This window comes from Geotrypetes seraphini, chromosome 6, assembly GCF_902459505.1.
Source record: "Geotrypetes seraphini chromosome 6, aGeoSer1.1, whole genome shotgun sequence".
Classification (NCBI taxonomy): Eukaryota; Metazoa; Chordata; class Amphibia; order Gymnophiona; family Dermophiidae; genus Geotrypetes; species Geotrypetes seraphini.
In genome coordinates, this window is record NC_047089.1 from 209982755 (window position 1) to 210002769 (window position 20015).

Genomic DNA, 20015 nt, shown 5'->3' on the forward strand with positions numbered 1-20015 from the left:
AAAAGCTCTCTCCTGCGTGCCAGCCCGGGTGCACCGCTGACTACTACGTTTACAAAGGAGGATTTCAGTGCATAAACGCTGGACCACCAGGGAAGAGGTACGCGAGGAAGGGAAGAAGGGAGGGTGGTAATTATTAGTGTTGTTCAGGGCAGGAGACGGTAGGGATTCCTCCTGTCCCGGCCTACCACTAGGTGGTTTAAGTTAAAGGGAATGGTTACCATAATCTGCTGGCTGGGTTAGAGGGCAGAGGGGAGTACGAGACAATCAAGCCATTGTGACATCACTGATGATGTTGGCTCTTTTTAGGGGGAAGAAGGTACAGGGAAGGAAGGTAGGACAGTGTTCAGAGCCTGGCAGGGAGGGGGGCTTGGTTCACAGCCTGGGAGAGAATGGGACTGAGTGCAGGGCAGGGCAGGGAGGGAAGGGGGCTGAGTGCAGAACCTGGCAGGACACTTGAATATTAAGCCACCTGACTTATATTCGAGTCAACCATTTTAATTTTTTCCTCCTTTTTGGGGGAGTCTCGACTTGTATTCGGATTGGCTTATATTTGAGTATATACGGTATATCGCTATCTCGCTATCTCAGATGCCCATTTGATGCTTCACACACTGCAACTCCTAGGGATTATACAGCTCTTAAGGAGCACTGGGAAGCAGATTTAGAGACATCATTGGTATCCTAGGTTGTATTGAGTACTCTCAAGGGTATTCCAAGTTTGATATCAAAGGCCTATATGCAGGAGTATTATTATAGAGTGATTCACATATTTCACGTAGTCGTGACTATTTCAAGCAAAACAGATACCCAGTGCATTATGTATTAAATACAATGCAGGCCATATAAATTTCTATCACTCCTTTTGGAAATGCCGTGTGATATGGCGATTTTGGGGCAAAATTGAAGAATTTTTGTCCTCATTAGTTCAACAACCTCTGGCAAGAAAGCCCCGAGTCTTTTTGCTAGATAGATTTTCAACTTTAACTGTGAGAAGCAGAGGTAAAAATGTTTTTATATGGAAGTCACTTCTTTTAGGCTGCAGATGCATATTACAACACTCGGTATTGATAGACACCCTCCCTACCCCCCCCCCCCCCCCACCCCCAAATACTGAGAATGAAGGAATAAATTACACAAACTGTTTCTATTTTCTAGGGGATCTCGTTCTACACCCTGGAAATGGAAACAATGTATTCTAGTATGGGGGTCTTATCTTGATTCTTTGTCTTTCACAGCAAGAAATTTAGCTTTGGGACTTTGCTAAACTAGTTGTGTTTTTTTATTATCCTCGGCAGTGGGGGAGGGGATTGGGTGGAATAGAGTTTGATTGTTCTTGGAGTATAGGGGATATCAGAAACCAGTTCCTGGATACAAATGTAATGTTAGTTGAGTAGATCTGCTGTTCAGGAAGGGAGGGAGGGAGGAATCCTGGGATATGAAAGAGAAGTTTATCTTTATAATAAAATAGAGTGACAACATGTTCCTTTGATGTATATTTTGATTCATGAATGTTTTGTGTAAAAGATTATCAACATTTGCTTTGGTTTGTTCTATGCTGTGCTGGCCATCAGTAAAAATCGTTTGAAATAAAAAGCCTCTGTCTGCCTCAAAACACTTCGATTTTGTTGAAAATTATTTCAGATGGATTCCTTAGGCTGTTTTACCCCTGATTCATACCAGATTTGCACTGGATGGCTAGCTGGGGAGCATCCATGCTCCATAAGTGGCGGGACACGTGAACAGGGTCGAGAGCAGGAGCAGGGTAGTCACAGAAGCTTCCAGTGCAGGTGATCGAGGCACGCAACATCTCAGACTTCAAGAATAAATGGGATACCTATGTGGGATCCTTACGAGGGTCATGCCAAGGGATAGGGTCACTAGGGTATAGACTTGAAAGAGCGGGTCAGTAGAGTGGCAGTATAATTACAATTATACTTAAGGGGGTCATTAGACTTAATAGGCAGGGTCAATAGTGTGGGCAGACTTGATGGGCTTTAGCCCTTATCTGCCGTCATGTTTCTATGTTTCTAGGTGGATCATTTTTGGAACAAAGATCCATTTCAGAGCCCTTGGATAGCAACGCACCAAAGCACGGGGGTGCAGATGCCTTGGGGTCCATGAAAAAACAAGAAGAGTACCTGCAGGTGTCCTTTGGACATTCTGTTCAAGGCGTTACCCCTGATTTTACTGGTTTTATGTGTGATGCCTATCGGGCTTATTGGGGGTCACTCTGTACTGTCTGGGGTCCTGCCAGCTGGGGCTCAGGAGAATTGCCCTCTCATAGCGCAGGACTGCCTCTGAACGTTCGCCAACATGAACCCCAGAGGTTCAGTCAGACAAGCCAGAGTGAATGGGGATTGCAATCAATGCCTTTACTTCCTCAAAATGAATCTTTTAATTTTGGAGGATTCAGGTTATCAGGCTGGGGCTTACACTCAGAGTCTGAGGTGGGCCTGGACCAAGGAGAGGATCCGACAGTGTGCAACCCCTTTTAAGCCAGCAACGTTGCTGGAGGTCTTTCTTGAGGAATTGAAATTTGAACCTGCAGACCTCTGCTGTTAAGTACTCTGCCATGAGCAGTTCTGAGTGTCAAACCACCCTTTTTTTTTTTCCTTTACATCCTGACATTATAAAAGATGCTCACGGAGCAGTAGGAGGCCCCGGAGGATTCCTTGCAGATTCCCAGAATTATGGCAAATTTGTATCCGCTGACTCCAGGTTTGCAACAGCAGTTGGCTCCACCTAAAGTGGATGCATTGGTACCACAGATTGAAAAGCGGACTTATCTAGCTAGTGAAGGTGGCAGGGTGAATTTAGCCCTCAAAACCCAGTTTGAGGCCTTGGCTTCAGGACTGAAGACGGCAGCAGTGTCTTCCTTTGTCGTACGTGCCTGCCATAGTATATCGCATCAGGCTCCCTGGGAGGAGGAGGATATTTACCCTCATTTAATGCTATTGGGAATGGATTGGATGGCAGATGCTCCATATGACATCATGGTCAAGGTTTCTGTTGATTCTACCTCTGCCCGCAGAATGCTCTAGATCAAGCAATGGGCAGCAAGCGACAAGAAATCATCCTTCAAGAAATGGAAAAAGGATCCAACAAAGGAAAACCAGGAAGAGCACAAAAGACACCAGAAAGAATGTCATAGAGAGGTCAGGAAGGCAAAGAGAGAATATGAGGAAAGACTGGCAGGAGAAGCAAGAAACTTCAAATCCTTCTTCAGGTATGTGAAAGGGAAACAACCAGCCAGAGAGGAAGTGGGACCACTGGACGATGGAGACAGGAAAGGAGCGATAAAGGAGGAAAAAGAGATAGCTGAAAGGTTAAACAAATTCTTCTCATCGGTCTTCACCAGAGAGGACACATCCAATATCCCAGAACCCGAGGTGATTATAAACGGAGAACACGACGAAAGGCTGGTACAACTAGAGGTAAGCAAAGAGGATGTCCTCAGACAGATAGACAGACTAAAGAGCGACAAATCACCAGGCCCGGAAGGCATCCACCCAAGGGTACTAAAAGAACTGAGAAACGAAATAGCAGAGACACTTCGCCAAATATGTAACCTCTCCCTAAAAACTGGGGAGATCCCAGAGGACTGGAAAATAGCAAATGTCACGCCCATCTTTAAGAAGGGATCAAGGGGTGACCCGGGAAACTACAGGCCTGTGAGCTTGACCTCGGTTCCTGGAAAGATGATGGAAGCAATGGTAAAGGACACAATCTGCGAACACATAGAAAACAATGGACAACTGAAGGCGAGCCAGCATGGCTTCTGCAAGGGAAGGTCGTGCCTCACGAACTTGCTGTACTTCTTTGAGGGAATAAACAGTCAGATGGATAAGGGTGAATCCATAGACATCATTTACCTTGACTTCCAAAAAGCCTTCGACAAGGTACCTCACGAACGGCTACTTAAAAAACTGTGGAACCACGGGGTGCAAGGGGATATCTACCGATGGATCAAACACTGGCTAGCGGGCAGGAAACAGAGGGTTGGAGTCAAAGGCCAATACTCAGATTGGCAATGGGTCACGAGCGGAGTTCCGCAGGGGTCGGTGCTGGGACCTCTACTATTCAACATATTTATTAACGATCTGGAGACGGGGACAAAATGTGAGGTTATCAAATTTGCTGATGACACCAAACTCTGCAGCAGGGTTAGAAACACGGAAGACTGCGAAGACCTACAAAAGGACCTAACGAGACTGGAAGACTGGGCAAAAAAGTGGCAAATGAGTTTTAACGTAGAGAAATGCAAGGTCATGCATGTAGGGAAAAAGAACCCGATGTTCAACTACAAAATGGGGGGAACACTGCTAGGGGTGAGTAACCTAGAAAGGGACCTGGGGGTGATGGTCGACTCATCACTGAAACCATCGGCGCAATGTGCGACAGCCTCAAAGAAAGCAAACAGAATGCTGGGCATCATCAAAAAGGGTATCACAACCCGGACGAAGGAAGTCATCATGCCGCTGTATCGCGCAATGGTGCGCCCGCACCTGGAGTACTGTGTTCAATACTGGTCGCCGTACCTCAAGAAGGACATGGCGGTACTCGAGGGAGTGCAGAGGAGGGCGACTAAGCTGATAAAAGGTATGGAAAATTTTCCATACGCTGACAGGTTAAAAATGCTGGGGCTGTTCTCCCTGGAGAAGAGGAGACTTAGAGGGGACATGATAGAAACCTTCAAAATCCTTAAGGGCATAGAGAGAGTAAATAAAGACAGATTGTTCAAACTGAGAGGAGCCACAAGCACTAGGGGTCACTCGGAGAAGTTGAAAGGGGACAGGTTTAGAACAAATGCTAGAAAATTCTTTTTTACGCAGAGGGTGGTAGACACATGGAACGCGCTTCCGGAGGATGTGATAGGCCAGAACTCTGTACAGGGATTCAAGAAGGGTTTGGATAGGTTCCTGGAGGATAAAGGGATAGAGGGGTACAGATAGAACTTGAGGTAATGTAATGTAATGTAATGTAATTTATTTCTTATATACCGCTACATCCGTTAGGTTCTAAGCGGTTTACAGAAAATATACATTAAGATTAGAAATAAGAAAGGTACTTGAAAAATTCCCTTACTGTCCCGAAGGCTCACAATCTAACTAAAGTACCTGGAGGGTAATAGAGAAGTGAAAAGTAGAGTTAGAGGAAAAATAAAAATAAAATAAAAAATTCTGGAGAAATTTAAATGATAGAAATAGAACAAAACAAAGACAAAAGGCAAAACAATAGATAAGATTAAAGATAAATCATAAGCTGGAAAGAAAAATAAAATAAAATAAAGGTAGGTTATAGAAGTGGTCAGAAACCACTTCACAGGTCGCAGACCTGATGGGCCGCCGCGGGAGCGGACCGCTGGGCAAGATGGACCTCGGTCTGACCCAGTGGAGGCAACTTCTTATGTTCTTATGGGAGTTTCTTGGACAGGGCTGCAGCTGTGGCATATGTCAGCAGGCGGGAAAGTACCGGGAGTGCCCCGTTGAAAACAGAGGCTCAGTTCTTTCACTGAGCAGAAATCCACCTGCAAGCTCTCTAGGCGTGGGTGTGGGCAGTGTTCAGGCCTACTATATCAACCAGTGATCCCTGGCCCCGCAGAAATGTGCTTTGTCCTTGAAGGCCTTTGCCAACATTATGAGATGCTATGGGTATCCGACGTTTGATCTCAAGGTGTCGGCAGCCAACAGGAAAGTGCCTTGGTCCTTCAGAGAAGATTTGAGCCAAGAACAGACATGGGCAACTCTGGTCCTTGAGAGCCGGAATCCAATCGGGTTTTCAGGATTTCCCCAATGAAAATGCATGAGATCTATTTGCATGCACTGCTTTCAAAGCATATTCATTGGGGAAATCCTGAAAACCTGACTGGATTCCGGCCCGGAGTTGCCCATATCTGTTTTAGGCTCAGATCTTCACTGAAGGACCAAGGCACTTTCCTGTTGGCTGCCAACACCTCGAGATCAAATGTCAGATACCTACTTGGGCACTCTAGTACAGCTTTGGCCACGTCATTCGCAAAATAGCAACCTATCTGGTGTTGGCAATCTAGGTTACTTCCACATTAGAACCCGTTGAACCCCTGTTTTAAAAGCTAAGTCTGTTTTGAAGTTAAAAAGACAAAAAGTATTTTAAAAAGATAAAAAAAAGTGAAAGAGTATTATACTTATAGATACTACAGGGACCAGTGCAATGATTGAGATTCCGTTCCCGTCCATAGATACTACAGGGACCAGTGTAATGATTGAGATTCCGTTCCCGTCACCGCAGGAAATCATCTTCATGTCATTCTTTAAGGAGAGAGGGAAGAATCAGAGTATGAATGGCCTCAACCACTGACCCACAAGCTTTGCTTTGAAGAATGCTGGTGTAGAAGGATTGAGATTGAAATAGACACTAGAAAATGACATGGGATTATTTCCCGTGGTTATCCGCGGGGACGGGAACGGTGATGAATTTTGTCACCGTGTCATTCTCTAATTGAGAATTGAGCCGTATCAGTAGTGGGCTAAAAAATTTGCTTACCCAGCAGTCTCATAAGCTAAAAATGGTTCTCTGGGCACTAAGAAGTGTTAGAAAGTGTGTGTTATAATTACCTGTGTGCACATTAGTTCATATCCGTTTAGACTTTCAGGATAATCACAATAATAAATCTCCCATTTATGCAGATTTATCATCTGAGTTTTATATTTCTCCCATATATGCAGATTTTCTATTCTGCATAGTCATTGTTGATATCATGAATACCCGACTTGGTTCCGGGGAACGCTGGGAGAGGTTTGAAAAGCCCCTAGGTTACAGTACCAGAAACCAGAAGATGCGAGTTCAAGCTCTGCCTCTGCCATGTCTCTCATTCTGTCCTTGGGCAAGTGGCATTATCTTTCATTGCCTCAAATACCTGCTTAGACTGTGAGCTCTGTGGGAAGGAACTTGTTGCAGCCGTTTAATTACATTAAAACCCAGCATCATAAATTGCCAGCTAGATCCAACAATTATAATGCCTGTGTATTTATAATAATATATTTCGCAGTTTGGAAGCAATGTCTGAGGCCTGCAGAGTTTACGGTGTCAGGTCAAAAGCGTGCCGGGACAAAGGTGCGCCCAGACAATTGAGCGCAGCGCGGAGGCGCGCGCTGCTCAAAATTACTGTTTTTAGGGCTCCGATGGGGGGGGCGTGGGGGAAACCCCCCCACTTTACTTAATAGACATCGCGCCGCATTGTGGGGGCGTTGTGGGGGGTTTGGGGGGTTGTAGGGAAAAAGTTAAGTTTACAGTAAAATGTGGAGGGTTACAACCCCCCAAACCCCCCATAACGCCGGCGCGATGTCTATTAAGTAAAGTGGGGGGGTTCCCCAACAAAACCCCCTGTCGGAGCCCCTTAAAACAGTAATTTTGAGCGCGGCGCGCACCTACGCACTGCGCTCAATTGTCTGTGCGCGCCTTTGTCTTTCGCACCATTGTCTATGAACCGAGTTTACAGGTACAGTATTAGTCCTGAGAACTGGATTCTTTGCATTTTATTTGAATCAATGTGAGAACTGTACAAGTGCCTGGGATTTGGAGATCTTATTCGGTGCCCCCTTAATCTGCCACTCCCTTGTAGATTTTATTTATTTATTTAAAAAATTTCTATACCGTCTTAAACCTAGACGGTTTACAAACTATTACATAAATTTTAAAACAAATAAACATCAATGATTAGATCCTCAGAAAATCTACAATCGGGAAAAAGTCAGACCCTATAAAAAGGCATTTAAGAACAGTTTGCGTTTTAAGTAGTTTCCTAAATGTACCTCTATGAACACATCCTGTGGTAACTTTACCTGTTAATAAGTGGTACTTATACAGTAAGTTTTTCATATTTATTTTTGTAAGGGGTGTGGAGACTCAAGAATGGACCTTTAACCAGCTAGAATGCTGACATTACTGTGCACTAACTGGTTAAACATGGACTTATGTTTAAATCTTTTTATTAAAGTTTCCAAATTCAACAGCAAACAGGTACAATATATGCTTTTCACAAATACAATCAACTGTTACAACTTGACAACAACCAACCCCACTACCTCCCTCCCTCCTACCCAGGGAACAGCAGCGAATACATGTACAGGGGTCTCCCCTTCTAAACATGGACATAACACAGGGTTCAGGGTTCTTAGCACCTTCTAAATAGGAGGTGGTAAGGGTAGGCTTTCCATATGGCTCAAAAAAAAAAAACCAAAAAAGGAGGACGGATTGAGACATCTAGGTTTTATTTCCATTATGTTCAGTGGAATTAAAACTCGGATGTCTCAATCCGTCCTCTGGAGCCATATGGTAACCCTAGGGCAGGGGTAGGAAACTCAGGTCCTCGAGAGCTGTATTCCAGTCGGGTTTTAAGGATTTCCCCAATGAATATGCATGAGATCTATGTGCATGCACTGCTTTCGATGCATAGTCATTGGGGAAATCCTGAAAACCTGACTGGAATACGGCTCTCGAGGACCGGAGTTCCCTACCCCTGCCCTAGGGCCTAGGGCTTCCACATTAATTTTTTCTTCAGTGGCCACATTCTAATACAGTGCACAGCCAGAAAATAGAATAATAGGTCAAATTTATGGCCACACACTAGAAATGGGCTTAGCGAGCAGGAAAGTCCTGTGTTAGGACCTACTAGGCACACTTACGGTACTAGTACAGCTTAGTAAAAGGGCTCCTAAGTTTGTACCTGAGGCAATGAATGGATGATTAAGCACTTGCCTGAGATCACAGTGAACTGCAGTGGGATAGGAACCAGGCTTCCCTGGTTCATGATTCGAAGCATAGAAATAAATAAAGATGATGTAATCGTATGTAGCTACATAGTGGCTGGTCTAGAAGAGCAGTTACTGTGACGAACTTGTAGTGCATTTCGGAGATTCACTGGTGTGCTACCAAACGCTATTTTTCCAGGCTTCTTTTTTGTGATATTTTTCTTTTTACCTTTATTACCATGGACCCCTGATGAAGGTTGTCCGAAACACGGACCGTGTTGGGTCCCCCGTCTGGTAAAAGGTTTTTAGTTAAGATTTATTTGTCAAAATAAAATTTGCCTGCACCGTGTACAAGTCTGCAGTTTTGGTTTGTTTGCTCTGGTCTGTTTTTTCACTGCAGACGAAGTTGGACCTCTGGTTCTTTTGTGGTCTAGAAGAGCAGCCTTATAAACCCAAATTTGAAACTTGTGAATAGGAACAGCAGTGCCAAGGCAACCTCTTCTTATAGTTGTCCTGGAGCAGTGGTGCTCACGAGCTTTAAGCATGGGACAGGTTTTGTTTTTGTTTTTTTAAATTGCTTAAAAAAAAGGAAGCAAATTGGAAAGATTTAGATGGGCTTTCGAACCCTATTCTCATTCCCCACCCTTAAGAGATGTCCTATACAAAACATTCCTTGCTAGGACACTATCCTTTCTAGCAGGCATCTGGAACCACACTTTAAGCGCCCTCCTCTTGAATTCTCCATCATACCAATCCTTCAGAAAATCTCTGAAATCCCATTTATTCAACAAGTTTATCTGATCCTTCGAAACCCATCCATCCCACCTACAATCACAACACGCAACCCCCCTTCTCTCCAACCCCCCCCCCACCCCTCTAAACTAATGCTGTAATCTTCATTTGCATCAATACCTGCGGTATCCATACTGTATTTCTATTTTACTGTATACCATCTTAAACTGAATAGGTATGACGGGATATAAATAAAGCTATTATTATTATATGTCACCAGTATGTTTTATTATTGAATACTATTTCAGAAATTGCAGAGGGTATGTGCTGTATCACAAGAGATTAAGAAAACCAACAGTGGTTATTTTGCTGTTAGAAGGGTTTTGGCGGGGGGCTGTGTGGTGATAAATTGTTGCCTGTTTTAATTCTTTTCATTATTTCCTTCTCTTCTCCCCCCCCCCCCCTCATTTTGAAGGATTGGCACGTGGAAGCATCTGCTTGAGGCTGGGGTCCTCATGGGGTTCCAGAGCCCCTGTGGCAGACAGTAGTAGCAGCAGCAGCAAAGCTGGAATGTTCTCCTGGAGACAGCTCCTCTTCTGGGCTGTGCTGGTTACAGCCACTCTATCAGCTGCACGGCCAGCGCCCACGCTACCAGAGCAAGGTAAGGACCAGGAGGAGCAGCTTATTGCCACCGGACAGTTAAGGGGCTTTGGGGAAAGTTGCAGAAATAGAGCTCTGCTCTTAATGAGCAGAGAAAGGGGAGCAGTAAGTGAACACATTGGCATTTTTAGTGTGCGACTGCCTCGTGGAGGTTTGGTCTTTGCCTCCTTGGCTTGTATCAAATGAAGATAACTTTTGAGCTCTTCATTTGCTTCTTTTAGTAATAATATGTTGATTTTGGTACCTGTGGAAGATACTTTTATTAATGTAACTTTCTCATAAAGTAGTTTGAGCCTTGTCGGGTTTTCCTGAAGATTAATTAGGAACATTTGATATTTGTATCTTCATTTGTGGGACCTGGGCCTCCTAGGGTTGCCATAAGGCTCCAGAAAAAGGAGGACGGATTGAGACATCCAGGTTTTTCTTCCATTTGCTTTCAATGGAAGTAAAACCCAGATGTCTCAATCTGTCTTCCTTACTTCCATTGAAAGCAATGGAAGTAAAACCTGGATGTTTCAATCTGTCCTCCTTTTTCTGGAGCCATATGTGTAAAACCTGGCATGGGTCATGCTGCTGGGGAATGGAGCTCTTCATGTTACTTGCTACTTTTTATTCCTATTACATATGATTGTAAAGTTCTGTTTTAATTTTGAAGACTCAAATAATAAGCCAGCAAACCTTTGGCCCCTCCTTGAAAGGAAATAGTCGCTTGCTGATGACAGTATTTCAATTAAAGGTGAATTACATGACAGTTTTACTTGGATTGTCAAAGTAATGCATTTAATATTTAAAGTTTAAAACAATTCCTCTATACAGTGCTTGCTCAATTGCAAATTTAGGACCATGTTTACTAAACATCAGCAGGCACTAATGGGTATTAGCATGCCATATCTGTCACTGTGCCCATAGGGAATTATGGGTGCAATGGCAAATAGCTTATATGAATGCCCATTAGCATGATGATGTGTAGTAAGCCTAGAGCTAAGTTCAAGGACAGCAGAGAACAGGGCTGCATTGAGGTGTTCTATTTTGCTAAATATATTGGCTGTGAGGAGAGAAATGTTGGGATTTCATGTTTTGAAGGACCAATAGGAGGTGCAGCCTTCCTACTTAGAAGGGATAAAAGACAGGATGCACAAACTCCGACACCGCTGTAAAAAAATAAATAAATAAAAATAAATAAATACCATAATAGGAGCAATTTTTTTTTTTTACTGGTGATGTTCAGTAGAGCCATGGACTTCAATATGTATTATATTTTTGTATACATGTACTTACATATTCCTTCATTTTAAAGGTTATAAATTAAAAGAATGAAGGGGGGGAAGAGTAGGGGTGAAGGGGAAGGGATCAAGGGAGGATATAGAAAGGAATGGGTTAGGTATATGGAAATATATTTTGGAGGAATGATAAAATATGTATGGAAATATTGAGCTCTCTCCAAGTTTTCCGCAAACATCTGAAAACCTGGCTTTTCTCAAAAAATGTAAGTCTCCCTCCAACTTAGGAATCAAGGAAACTCTTATATCTTAGCATCCCAAGTCCTCTAAATTTTCTTCACACTTCTACCTCTAACCCTCTGTTGTAGTTCCTTCTTATTTCTCCTACTGTAAACCGCGTCGAGCTCTACGAACTAGAGAATGACACGGTGGCGGTTTACCCGCGGCTACTGCGTTTTGCCGCGGGTAACCCGCCAAAAACGGGGAATGAAAATTAGCAGCCTCTGCGGGGACAGGGACAAGGCCATCACTGCCCCGTGGAGCGGTGAATGGTCTTGTCACCGCAGTGAGGCATAAAGGATCGTGCGGTCCCCGCAGCGCCCACCCGCACGCCGGCTCGATCGTTTAACCAACTTCCTCTCTCCACCTCACCTTAGTTTGCCGGCTTTCTTTTTCGGCGACCGGAATGCTTTCAAAAGAGCCGCGCACGCGCGGCTGCTCAGTATTCAATCTTCTGCTCTGACCCAACCGGAAACAGGAAGTTGCAGCAGAGCAGAAGATTGAACTTTGAGCAGCCGCGTGTGCGCGGCTCTTTGAAAGCGTGCCAGTCGCCGAAAAAGAAAACCGGCAAACTAAGGAGAGCTGGAGAGCAGTAGCGTACCAAGGGGGGGGGGGTCAGGAGGGGCGAAAAAGGTAATGGCGTCAGGCCTTGGAGCACCGAGGCAGACCGCTTCTCCCCCCTCCCAGCCGAACCCCCGCTGACCCTCCTATCTCTCCCCCCCCAAGTGAACCTTTCCGACCCTCCCAGTGAAAGCAGCAAACCTCCCTCCAGTAGCGTTGGCTTTCTCCTCCCACTGCCGCATCACTGATGACATCATCAGTGATGCGGCAGAGGGAGGAGAAAGTCGCGAAGGAGGTTTGCTCAGCTGCTCTCGCTGGGAGAGTCGGAAAGGTTCACGAAGGGGGGGAGATAGGAGGGTCAGCGGGGGTTCGGCTGGGAGGGGGGAGAAGCGGTCTGCCTCGTGCTCCATTACCTTCTTCGGGCAGCAGCAGCGTTTACAATTCGCTGCTGTTGTCGGCTTCAGGCCTTGTTCTCTGCCGGGTCCTGCCTACTTCCTGTTTTCATGAAGACAGGACCCGACAGAGAGGAAGGCCTGAAGCGGGCAACAGCAGTGAATTGTGAATGCTGCTGCTGCCCGATGAAGTTCAGGACATCAGGACATCGGGAAAAGAGCAGGGAGAAATCGGCTGCTGGCTTGGGGGTGAGGGTAGGGAAAGAATCGTGGAAGTGGAGAAATTGGCACAATGGCTTTGTGGGGGCTAGGGGGAGAGAGAAAGAAAGGAAAAAATAAAGAGGGGGGGCCAGGGGGAGAGAGAAAGAAAGGCAGAAATAAAGAGGGGTCAGGGGGAGAGAGAAAGAAAAGCAGAAATAAAGAGGGGGTCAAGAGGGAGAGAAAGAAAGGCAGAAAGAAAGAGGAGGGCCAGGGGGAGAGAGAAATAAAGAGGGAGGCCAGGGGAAGAGAGAAAGAAAGGCAGAAATAAAGAGGGGGGCCAGAGGGAGAGAGAAAGAAAGGCAGAAATAAAGAGGGGGTCAAGAGGGAGAGAAAGAAAGGCAGAAAGAAAGAGGAGGGCCAGGGGGAGAGAGAAATAAAGAGGGAGGCCAGGGGAAGAGAGAAAGAAAGGCAGAAATAAAGAGGGGGGGCCAGGGGGAGAGAGAAAGAAAGGCAGAAATAAAGAGGGGGTCAAGAGGGAGAGAAAGAAAGGCAGAAAGAAAGAGGAGGGCCAGGGGGAGAGAGAAATAAAGAGGGAGGCCAGGGGAAGAGAGAAAGAAAGGCAGAAATAAAGAGGGGGGGCCAGGGGGAGAGAGAAAGAAAGGCAGAAATAAAGAGGGGTCAGGGGGAGAGAGAAAGAAAGGCAGAAATAAAGAGGGGGTCAAGAGGGAGAGAAAGAAAGGCAGAAAGAAAGAGGAGGGCCAGGGGGAGAGAGAAATAAAGAGGGAGGCCAGGGGAAGAGAGAAAGAAAGGCAGAAATAAAGAGGGGGGCCAGAGGGAGAGAGAAAGAAAGGCAGAAATAAAGAGGGGGTCAAAGGGGAGAGAAAGAAAGGCAGAAAAAAAGAGGAGGGCCAGGGGGAGAGATAAATAAAGAGGGGGGCCAGGGGGAGAGAGAAAGAAAGGCAGAAATAAAGAGGAGAGCGAGGGGGAGAGAGAAAGAAAGAGGGGGGGGGCAGGAGAAGAAAGAAGGACCAGAGACTCATGAAATCACCAGACAAAAAGGTAGGAAAAATTATTTTATTTTCAACTTAGTGATCAAAATGTGTTTTGAGAATTTATATCTGCTGTCTATATTTTGCACTATGGCCCCCTTTTACTAAAACGCAATAGTGGTTTTTAGCGCAGGGAGCCTATGAGCGTCGAGAGCAGCGTGGGGCATTCAGCGCAGCTCCCTGCACTAAAATCCGCTATCGCAGTTTAGTAAAAAGGGAGGGGGAATATTTGTCTTTTTTTGTATAGTTGTTACTGAGGTGACATTGCATAGTCATCTGCCTTGACCTCTTTGAAAACCCGCGGAATATAAATGATAATTAACATTTTCTCTGCGTACAGCGTGCTTTGTGTTTTTAAAATTTTATTGTTGGTAGATCATTTTGACTTGGCCACAAAGGTAAGAGGGAGGGAGGGAGGGAGGGAGGGGAGCTGCTGAAAGACATCTAGTAATCCTTGCAGGCTTGACTGTGCAGGGAATTATTTTTGTAAAATCATGTTTTGTTATGTGACTGGCATTATCTAGACTTTAATTTCTATGAATGAATAGAATGAAAATGATATAAAATTACTTGCTTGCGGGGACCGTGTGTTCCGGCTCAGGAAGGAGGGGGTGAAAGGGAAAAAGTTTCTCTTCCTTGGAAATAGATTCTGAAGTGACCTCATCAAAGAAGACCAGCACCAAATGTACAAGAAATCCCTTAAACAATGTCAAAAGAGCCCAAAATAGAAAACTGCTACTGCCTTGAGACTCCATTATTGAAGGAATCAACTTGAAATCACAGAAGAGACAGGAAAAGGTTAAATGCCTCATGGAATCCTCAGGTACAAAACACAAATCAAATTGTGAATGAAATCAGAGCAGACAGTAAGAATTATAAAATTGATGTCATTATCCATCTGGAAAAAAAGGCGTACTAGAAATAATGCCTCAGCAATACAATTTTCAGAAGTTCTATTTGCTCATGGTAAGGGAGAAGAGAGACTGCTAGTGATGGTGGGGGGACTGATAGAAGATATGAAAGAAGGGTGGTAGAAAGGAACAGATGGTAAAGGAGGGAGGGAAGGGTGGTGGTGGAAAGGAATAGAACAGCCATTGAAAGAGGGTAGAGAGGAACAGACCCTGAAAGGAAATGTGGAAGGCAGAGTGGGGAGAAGACGCTGGAAGGGAAGAAGACAGATGCCAGACTATGGGGGAGCGGAGGGAAGAAGATGGGTGCTAGACGGGGACGGTGACGGGGCGGTGAATGGGATGGCAGTTGCGGTGACGGGGCGGTGAAAGGGATGGCGGTGACGGTGACGGGGCGGTGAAGGGAACGGCGGTGACGGGGCGGTGCAGAGGATGGTGGGCCGGGGACGGTGCAGTGACGGGGACAGATTTTTTCCCCGTATCATTCTCTACTACGAACGTGGAGATGATGCGGTATACAAAGCTAAGGATTAGATTAGATTAGATTATTATTGTGAATTTAATTGTAATTAATATCTCATTGTATCATATTATTGTATATTTGATTCCTTCAATAAAATGTTGTAAACTAAAAAAAAAAAAAAAAAAAGGCATAGCTGTTGTGTATGTGTTGTGCACTCACACAACATGCACAACAGCTACCGGCAGCTTGTGATCTGCCAGAAAATTTTGGCACTGATTATTCAGTGCTGGGGGATATTCCCATTAGTGCATCACAAGGAAAACTAACCCAAATACTAATGAGCTCCTTGTAATGCATTGGCATAGGACTCTCGGTGGCTGCTACAAAGATCTTAGCTTAACTGTATCCATGACTAGGATTACCAGATGTCTGGATTTTCCCAGACATGTCCTCCTTTTCAAGGACATGACCAGGGGGTCCGGATGGCTTTTCAAAATCCAGCACTTTTATCTAGGTTTTGAAAAGCTTCCCTTGAAAATTGCATTAGGAAAGGGCATCCACACATGCGCGGATGCCATCTGGGGGCGGAACGGAACTGGGTGCGCCTGGGGATGTGGCCATGTGTCTAGATTTTCCTTCAGAAAAATATGGTAACCCTATCCATGACATCCTGTTTGTCTGTCTTGGCTGTTTAGATTCTAAGCTCTTTCAAGCAGGGACTGTTTTCTTCTTCTTTGTGACTCTGTATAGCGCTGCATATGTCTGGTAGCGCTATAGAAATAATTAATAGTGGTAGTAATAGTAGCCATGGAGAACCCTTTTGTGTATCGACAGGGGTGCTTTCCCTGCCAGTAAGACTGCTTTTACGAGTCTTACTGCCACAGAAAGCTTTTGAGTTTCGGGGTCTAAATGATTAGAGCATTGCTTGCGGTTCAGTAGAAATCCATGAGTTCAACTCCATCTCTGATTGCGGAACTTCATAAATTCCTGGATATCTTGGAAACCATTGGAGGCAAGGCCTGTACCTTAATGTGTCTTTCCAGGTTAAAGATTTTCTTTTTTTTTTTTTTCTCTTCTTTTAATTTATATTTTCTAGCAGGAGAAGGGTGGGGTAGTAGAGAAGTGTTTGAATTGCTTCTCTAACATGTCTTTCCCTAGCTCAGCTCCCTTCTCTCATTCTCCTACCCAATTGTAACACATATGGAGAGAGAAATATGTTTTGAGTGTAAGTCACAAATCCAAAAGAAAGACTGCAGTGGTGATGTACAAGGTTCAGGAACTTTAATTTAGGTTAATAAGATTTTTTTTCCAAAATAGTCAATCAAATGTTTTACACAAAATGGTTCTCATTTGTAAGAAGACAGGGCCCGACATGGTCAGTGTTTCGGAAAACACTCCTTCATCGGGGCTCTGTGATGTTCTGTATTTCACTACTCGAGAACTATGTGGAGTATCGGTACAACAATTGACATAAATTTCTCAAAAGCTTATTACTCTATCACATGAATAGAGCATTCAACACAGGTCAATGTTAGGAGTGAACAGAGCAGAAACTGGTGTCCAAAGCAAAGCTGAGGGTCAAGAGTAAGTCACTCTATAAATCTAGACACTCTCAGGTGATCAGAAAGTTCATACCCATCTGCAGATTGATTCCTTATGACCAGTGTCTTTCAAATTGTGTGCCACAGCACAGTGGTTTGCCCTGAACATATTCTGGGGGTGCCATGTGAGATTCCAGAATTTTACTTTATTTTTAAAAATTCCCTTCATAAGTATACACTACGATAGATGACATGTATGTCGCTTACTCAAGAGTTTGTCAATGTTATGAACGTCTGTGTGTGTGTAAGGATACAACCACCCAGACAAGCATCATTCTTTGAAATGATTGGTCCTTAAAAATTAGTGGCAAATAATTTTATTTTTATTTTTTATGCAGTAGTTATCCTAACTTGAGCAACAAAGCAATCAAGGCGTTGTTACTGTTTGGATTTTCCTATCTTGCGAACTTGGATTTTCAGCTCTGACAGAAATTAAATCAAGAAAAAGAGAGCTGTAGATGGTGGATGATGAAATGCGTTCTTTGTTGTCAACGCGCTTTGAGTTACTTTTACTCAAACAAGCACATCTATTGCATTGATTAGCAAATCTATCTATTTTAGTTTCACCGTTGTTACAATTACCCATACATAACTTTAAAGAACTTAACTCTCAAATTTAACTTTTTTGTTGGTTTTGCAATTTTATAATTTCAATTATAATGAGCCACAAAAAAAACATTTGCTCCATTTAGTGTGCTGGAGCTAAAAAAGTTTGAACGACACTGCCTTATGACTGCAAAAACCAAGAGTTGACAGGACAAGAAGAGGATAATAATAAGAATGTAGCGCAGGAAAAGAAAATGAAAATGAAGACAAGAAATTACCAGGACTTAAATTGCATGTATACTAATACAAGGAGCCTAAGGAACAAAATGGGAGAATTAGAAGTCATGGCCAAAAAAGAGAACCTAGACATCATTGGGGTCTCTGAAACATGGTGGAATGAAGAAAACAAATGGGATCAGAAAGGAGGAGGTATAGCCCTATACATAAAGGATAACATACACTCGACCAGAATGGACACAGTGGCGGCGACCGACAATTTGGAATCACTATGGGTCAAAATACCAGGAAGAAATGGGCCCGAGATCAAGATGGGCCTGTACTATTGTCCACCTGGGCAAACCGAAGTAAACGATGAAGAAATGGAAGCCGAGATGAGGTGGGAATGCAAAAATGATAACACCTTTGTTATGGGAGACTTCAACTATCCAGGGATAGATGGAGTCTTGGAAACTCAAAATGCGCTAGGGAAACCGGATTCCTGGAGGCTATACAGGACTGCTTCATGGAGCAGCTTGTCGGAGAACCAACGAGAGGAAATGCCACTCTGGACCTAATCCTCAATGGGCTAAGAGGACCTGCAAAGGAAGTGGAAGTAGTGGGACCGTTAGGAAATATGATCCAGTTCAAAGTCGAAGTGGAAATACCAAAGAGAACCACAGCGACAACTTTTAACTTCAAGAAAGGAAACTACGAAGAGATGAGAGTAATGGTAAGAAAGAAACTTAGGAACAGCTCAAAGAAATCGCAGACTGTGGAGCAAGCCTGGTCTTTATTTAAGGACATGGTGAGCGAAGCGCAAAATCAGTATATCCCCAGATTTAGAAAAGGTTGCAAAAAGAACCGAACAAAAGACCCGGCGTGGATAACTAAAGAAGTGAAGAAAGTGATAGAAGATAAGAAAAAATCATTCCGGATGTGGAAAAAGGACAAAACCGGGGAAAACTGGAATGAGCACAGGAAGCATCAAAAAGAATGTCACCGAGTGGTTAGAAGAGCAAAAAGAGAATACGAAGAGAGGTTAGCCAGGGAAGCACAAAATTTCAAACCGTTCTTCAGATATTAAAGGGAAGCAGCCAACTAGGGAGGAGGTGGGACCACTAGATGAAGGAGACAGGAAGGGAGTGGTGAAGGAGAAAAAAGAAGTGGCGGATAGACTAAACATGTTCTTTTCGTCAGTATTTTCAAGAGAGGACACATTCAATGTGCCGGAACATGAAAAAATCTTCAGAGGAGATCAAGCAGAAAAATTAACATCCATGGAGGTAAGCCTCGAAGGCGTAATCAAGCAGATAGATAGATAGACTAAAAACTGACAAATCTCCGGGCCCGGACGGTATCCACCCTAGGGTGTTGAAAGAACTAAAGGAGGAAATAGTGAAACTACTACAGCAGGTTTGTAATCTATCCCTGAAAACAGGCGAGATCTCGGAGGATTGGAAGATAGCTAATGTTACGCCCATCTTTAAAAAAGGATCAAGAGGTGACCCAGGGAACTACAGACCGGTAAGTCTGACTTCGGTTCCGGGGAAGCACTGATAAAAAAACAGCATCCAAGAGCATCTAGAAAGAAATAAACTGATGAAAACGAGCCAACACGGCTTCTGCAAGGGAAGATCGTGCCTAACGAACTTATTGCACTTCGAAGGAATTAACAAACAAATGGATGAAGGGGCCCCCATAGACCTCGTATACTTGGATTTCCAAAAAGTCTTTGATAAGGTACCCCATGAACGCCTACTACGGAAACTGAAGAACCATGGGGTGGAAGGGGATGTACATAGATGGATCAAAAATTGGATGGATCAAAAATTGGTTAGCGGGTAGGAAGCAAAGAGTAAGAGTGAAGGGACATTACTTGGACTGGAGATGGGTCACGAGTGGTGTTCCGCAGGGGTCGGTACTCAGACCGCTGTTGTTCAATGTATTTATCAATGACCTAGAAACAGGGATGAAGTGCGAGGTTATAAAATTTGCAGATGACACAAAACTTTTTTAGTGGGGTTAGGACTAAAGACGACTGTGAAGATTTACAAAGGGACCTGAACAAACTGGGAGAATGGGCGAATAAATGGCAGATGAACTTTAATGTAGAGAAATGTAAAGTCTTGCATGTAGGAAACAGAAACCCAATGTACATCTATAATAAGGGAGGGCTGGTAATGGGTAAAAGTAGCCTAGAGAAGGACTTAGGGGTACTGGTTGATAAAACGATGAAGCCATCAGCACAGTGTGCAGTGGCCTCAAAGAAGGCGAATAAAATGCTAGGTATTATCAAGAAAGGTATTACAACCAGAACGAAGGAGATTATCCTGCCATTGTATCGGGCGATGGTGCACCCTCATCTGGAGTACTGCGTCCAATACTGGTTGCCGTACCTCAAGAAGGATATGGCGATACTCGAGAGGGTTCAGAAAAGAGCAACACGACTGATAAA

The 20015-nt window shown here is 44.2% G+C and overlaps 1 protein-coding gene across 13 annotated transcripts in view; it reads left to right on the forward strand.

Moving 5' to 3' along the window:
- Positions 1–20015, forward strand: part of FGFR1 (fibroblast growth factor receptor 1) — a 214630-nt gene that overhangs the window by 27546 nt on the left and 167069 nt on the right. For all 13 annotated transcript variants that reach the window (XM_033949742.1, XM_033949743.1, XM_033949744.1 and 10 more), the window contains one exon: positions 9937–10122. In XM_033949742.1, the coding sequence (XP_033805633.1) occupies positions 10032–10122 (91 nt within the window). In that variant the 5' untranslated portion in view covers positions 9937–10031. Of the gene's footprint in view, positions 1–9936; positions 10123–20015 lie in introns of those variants that run through there.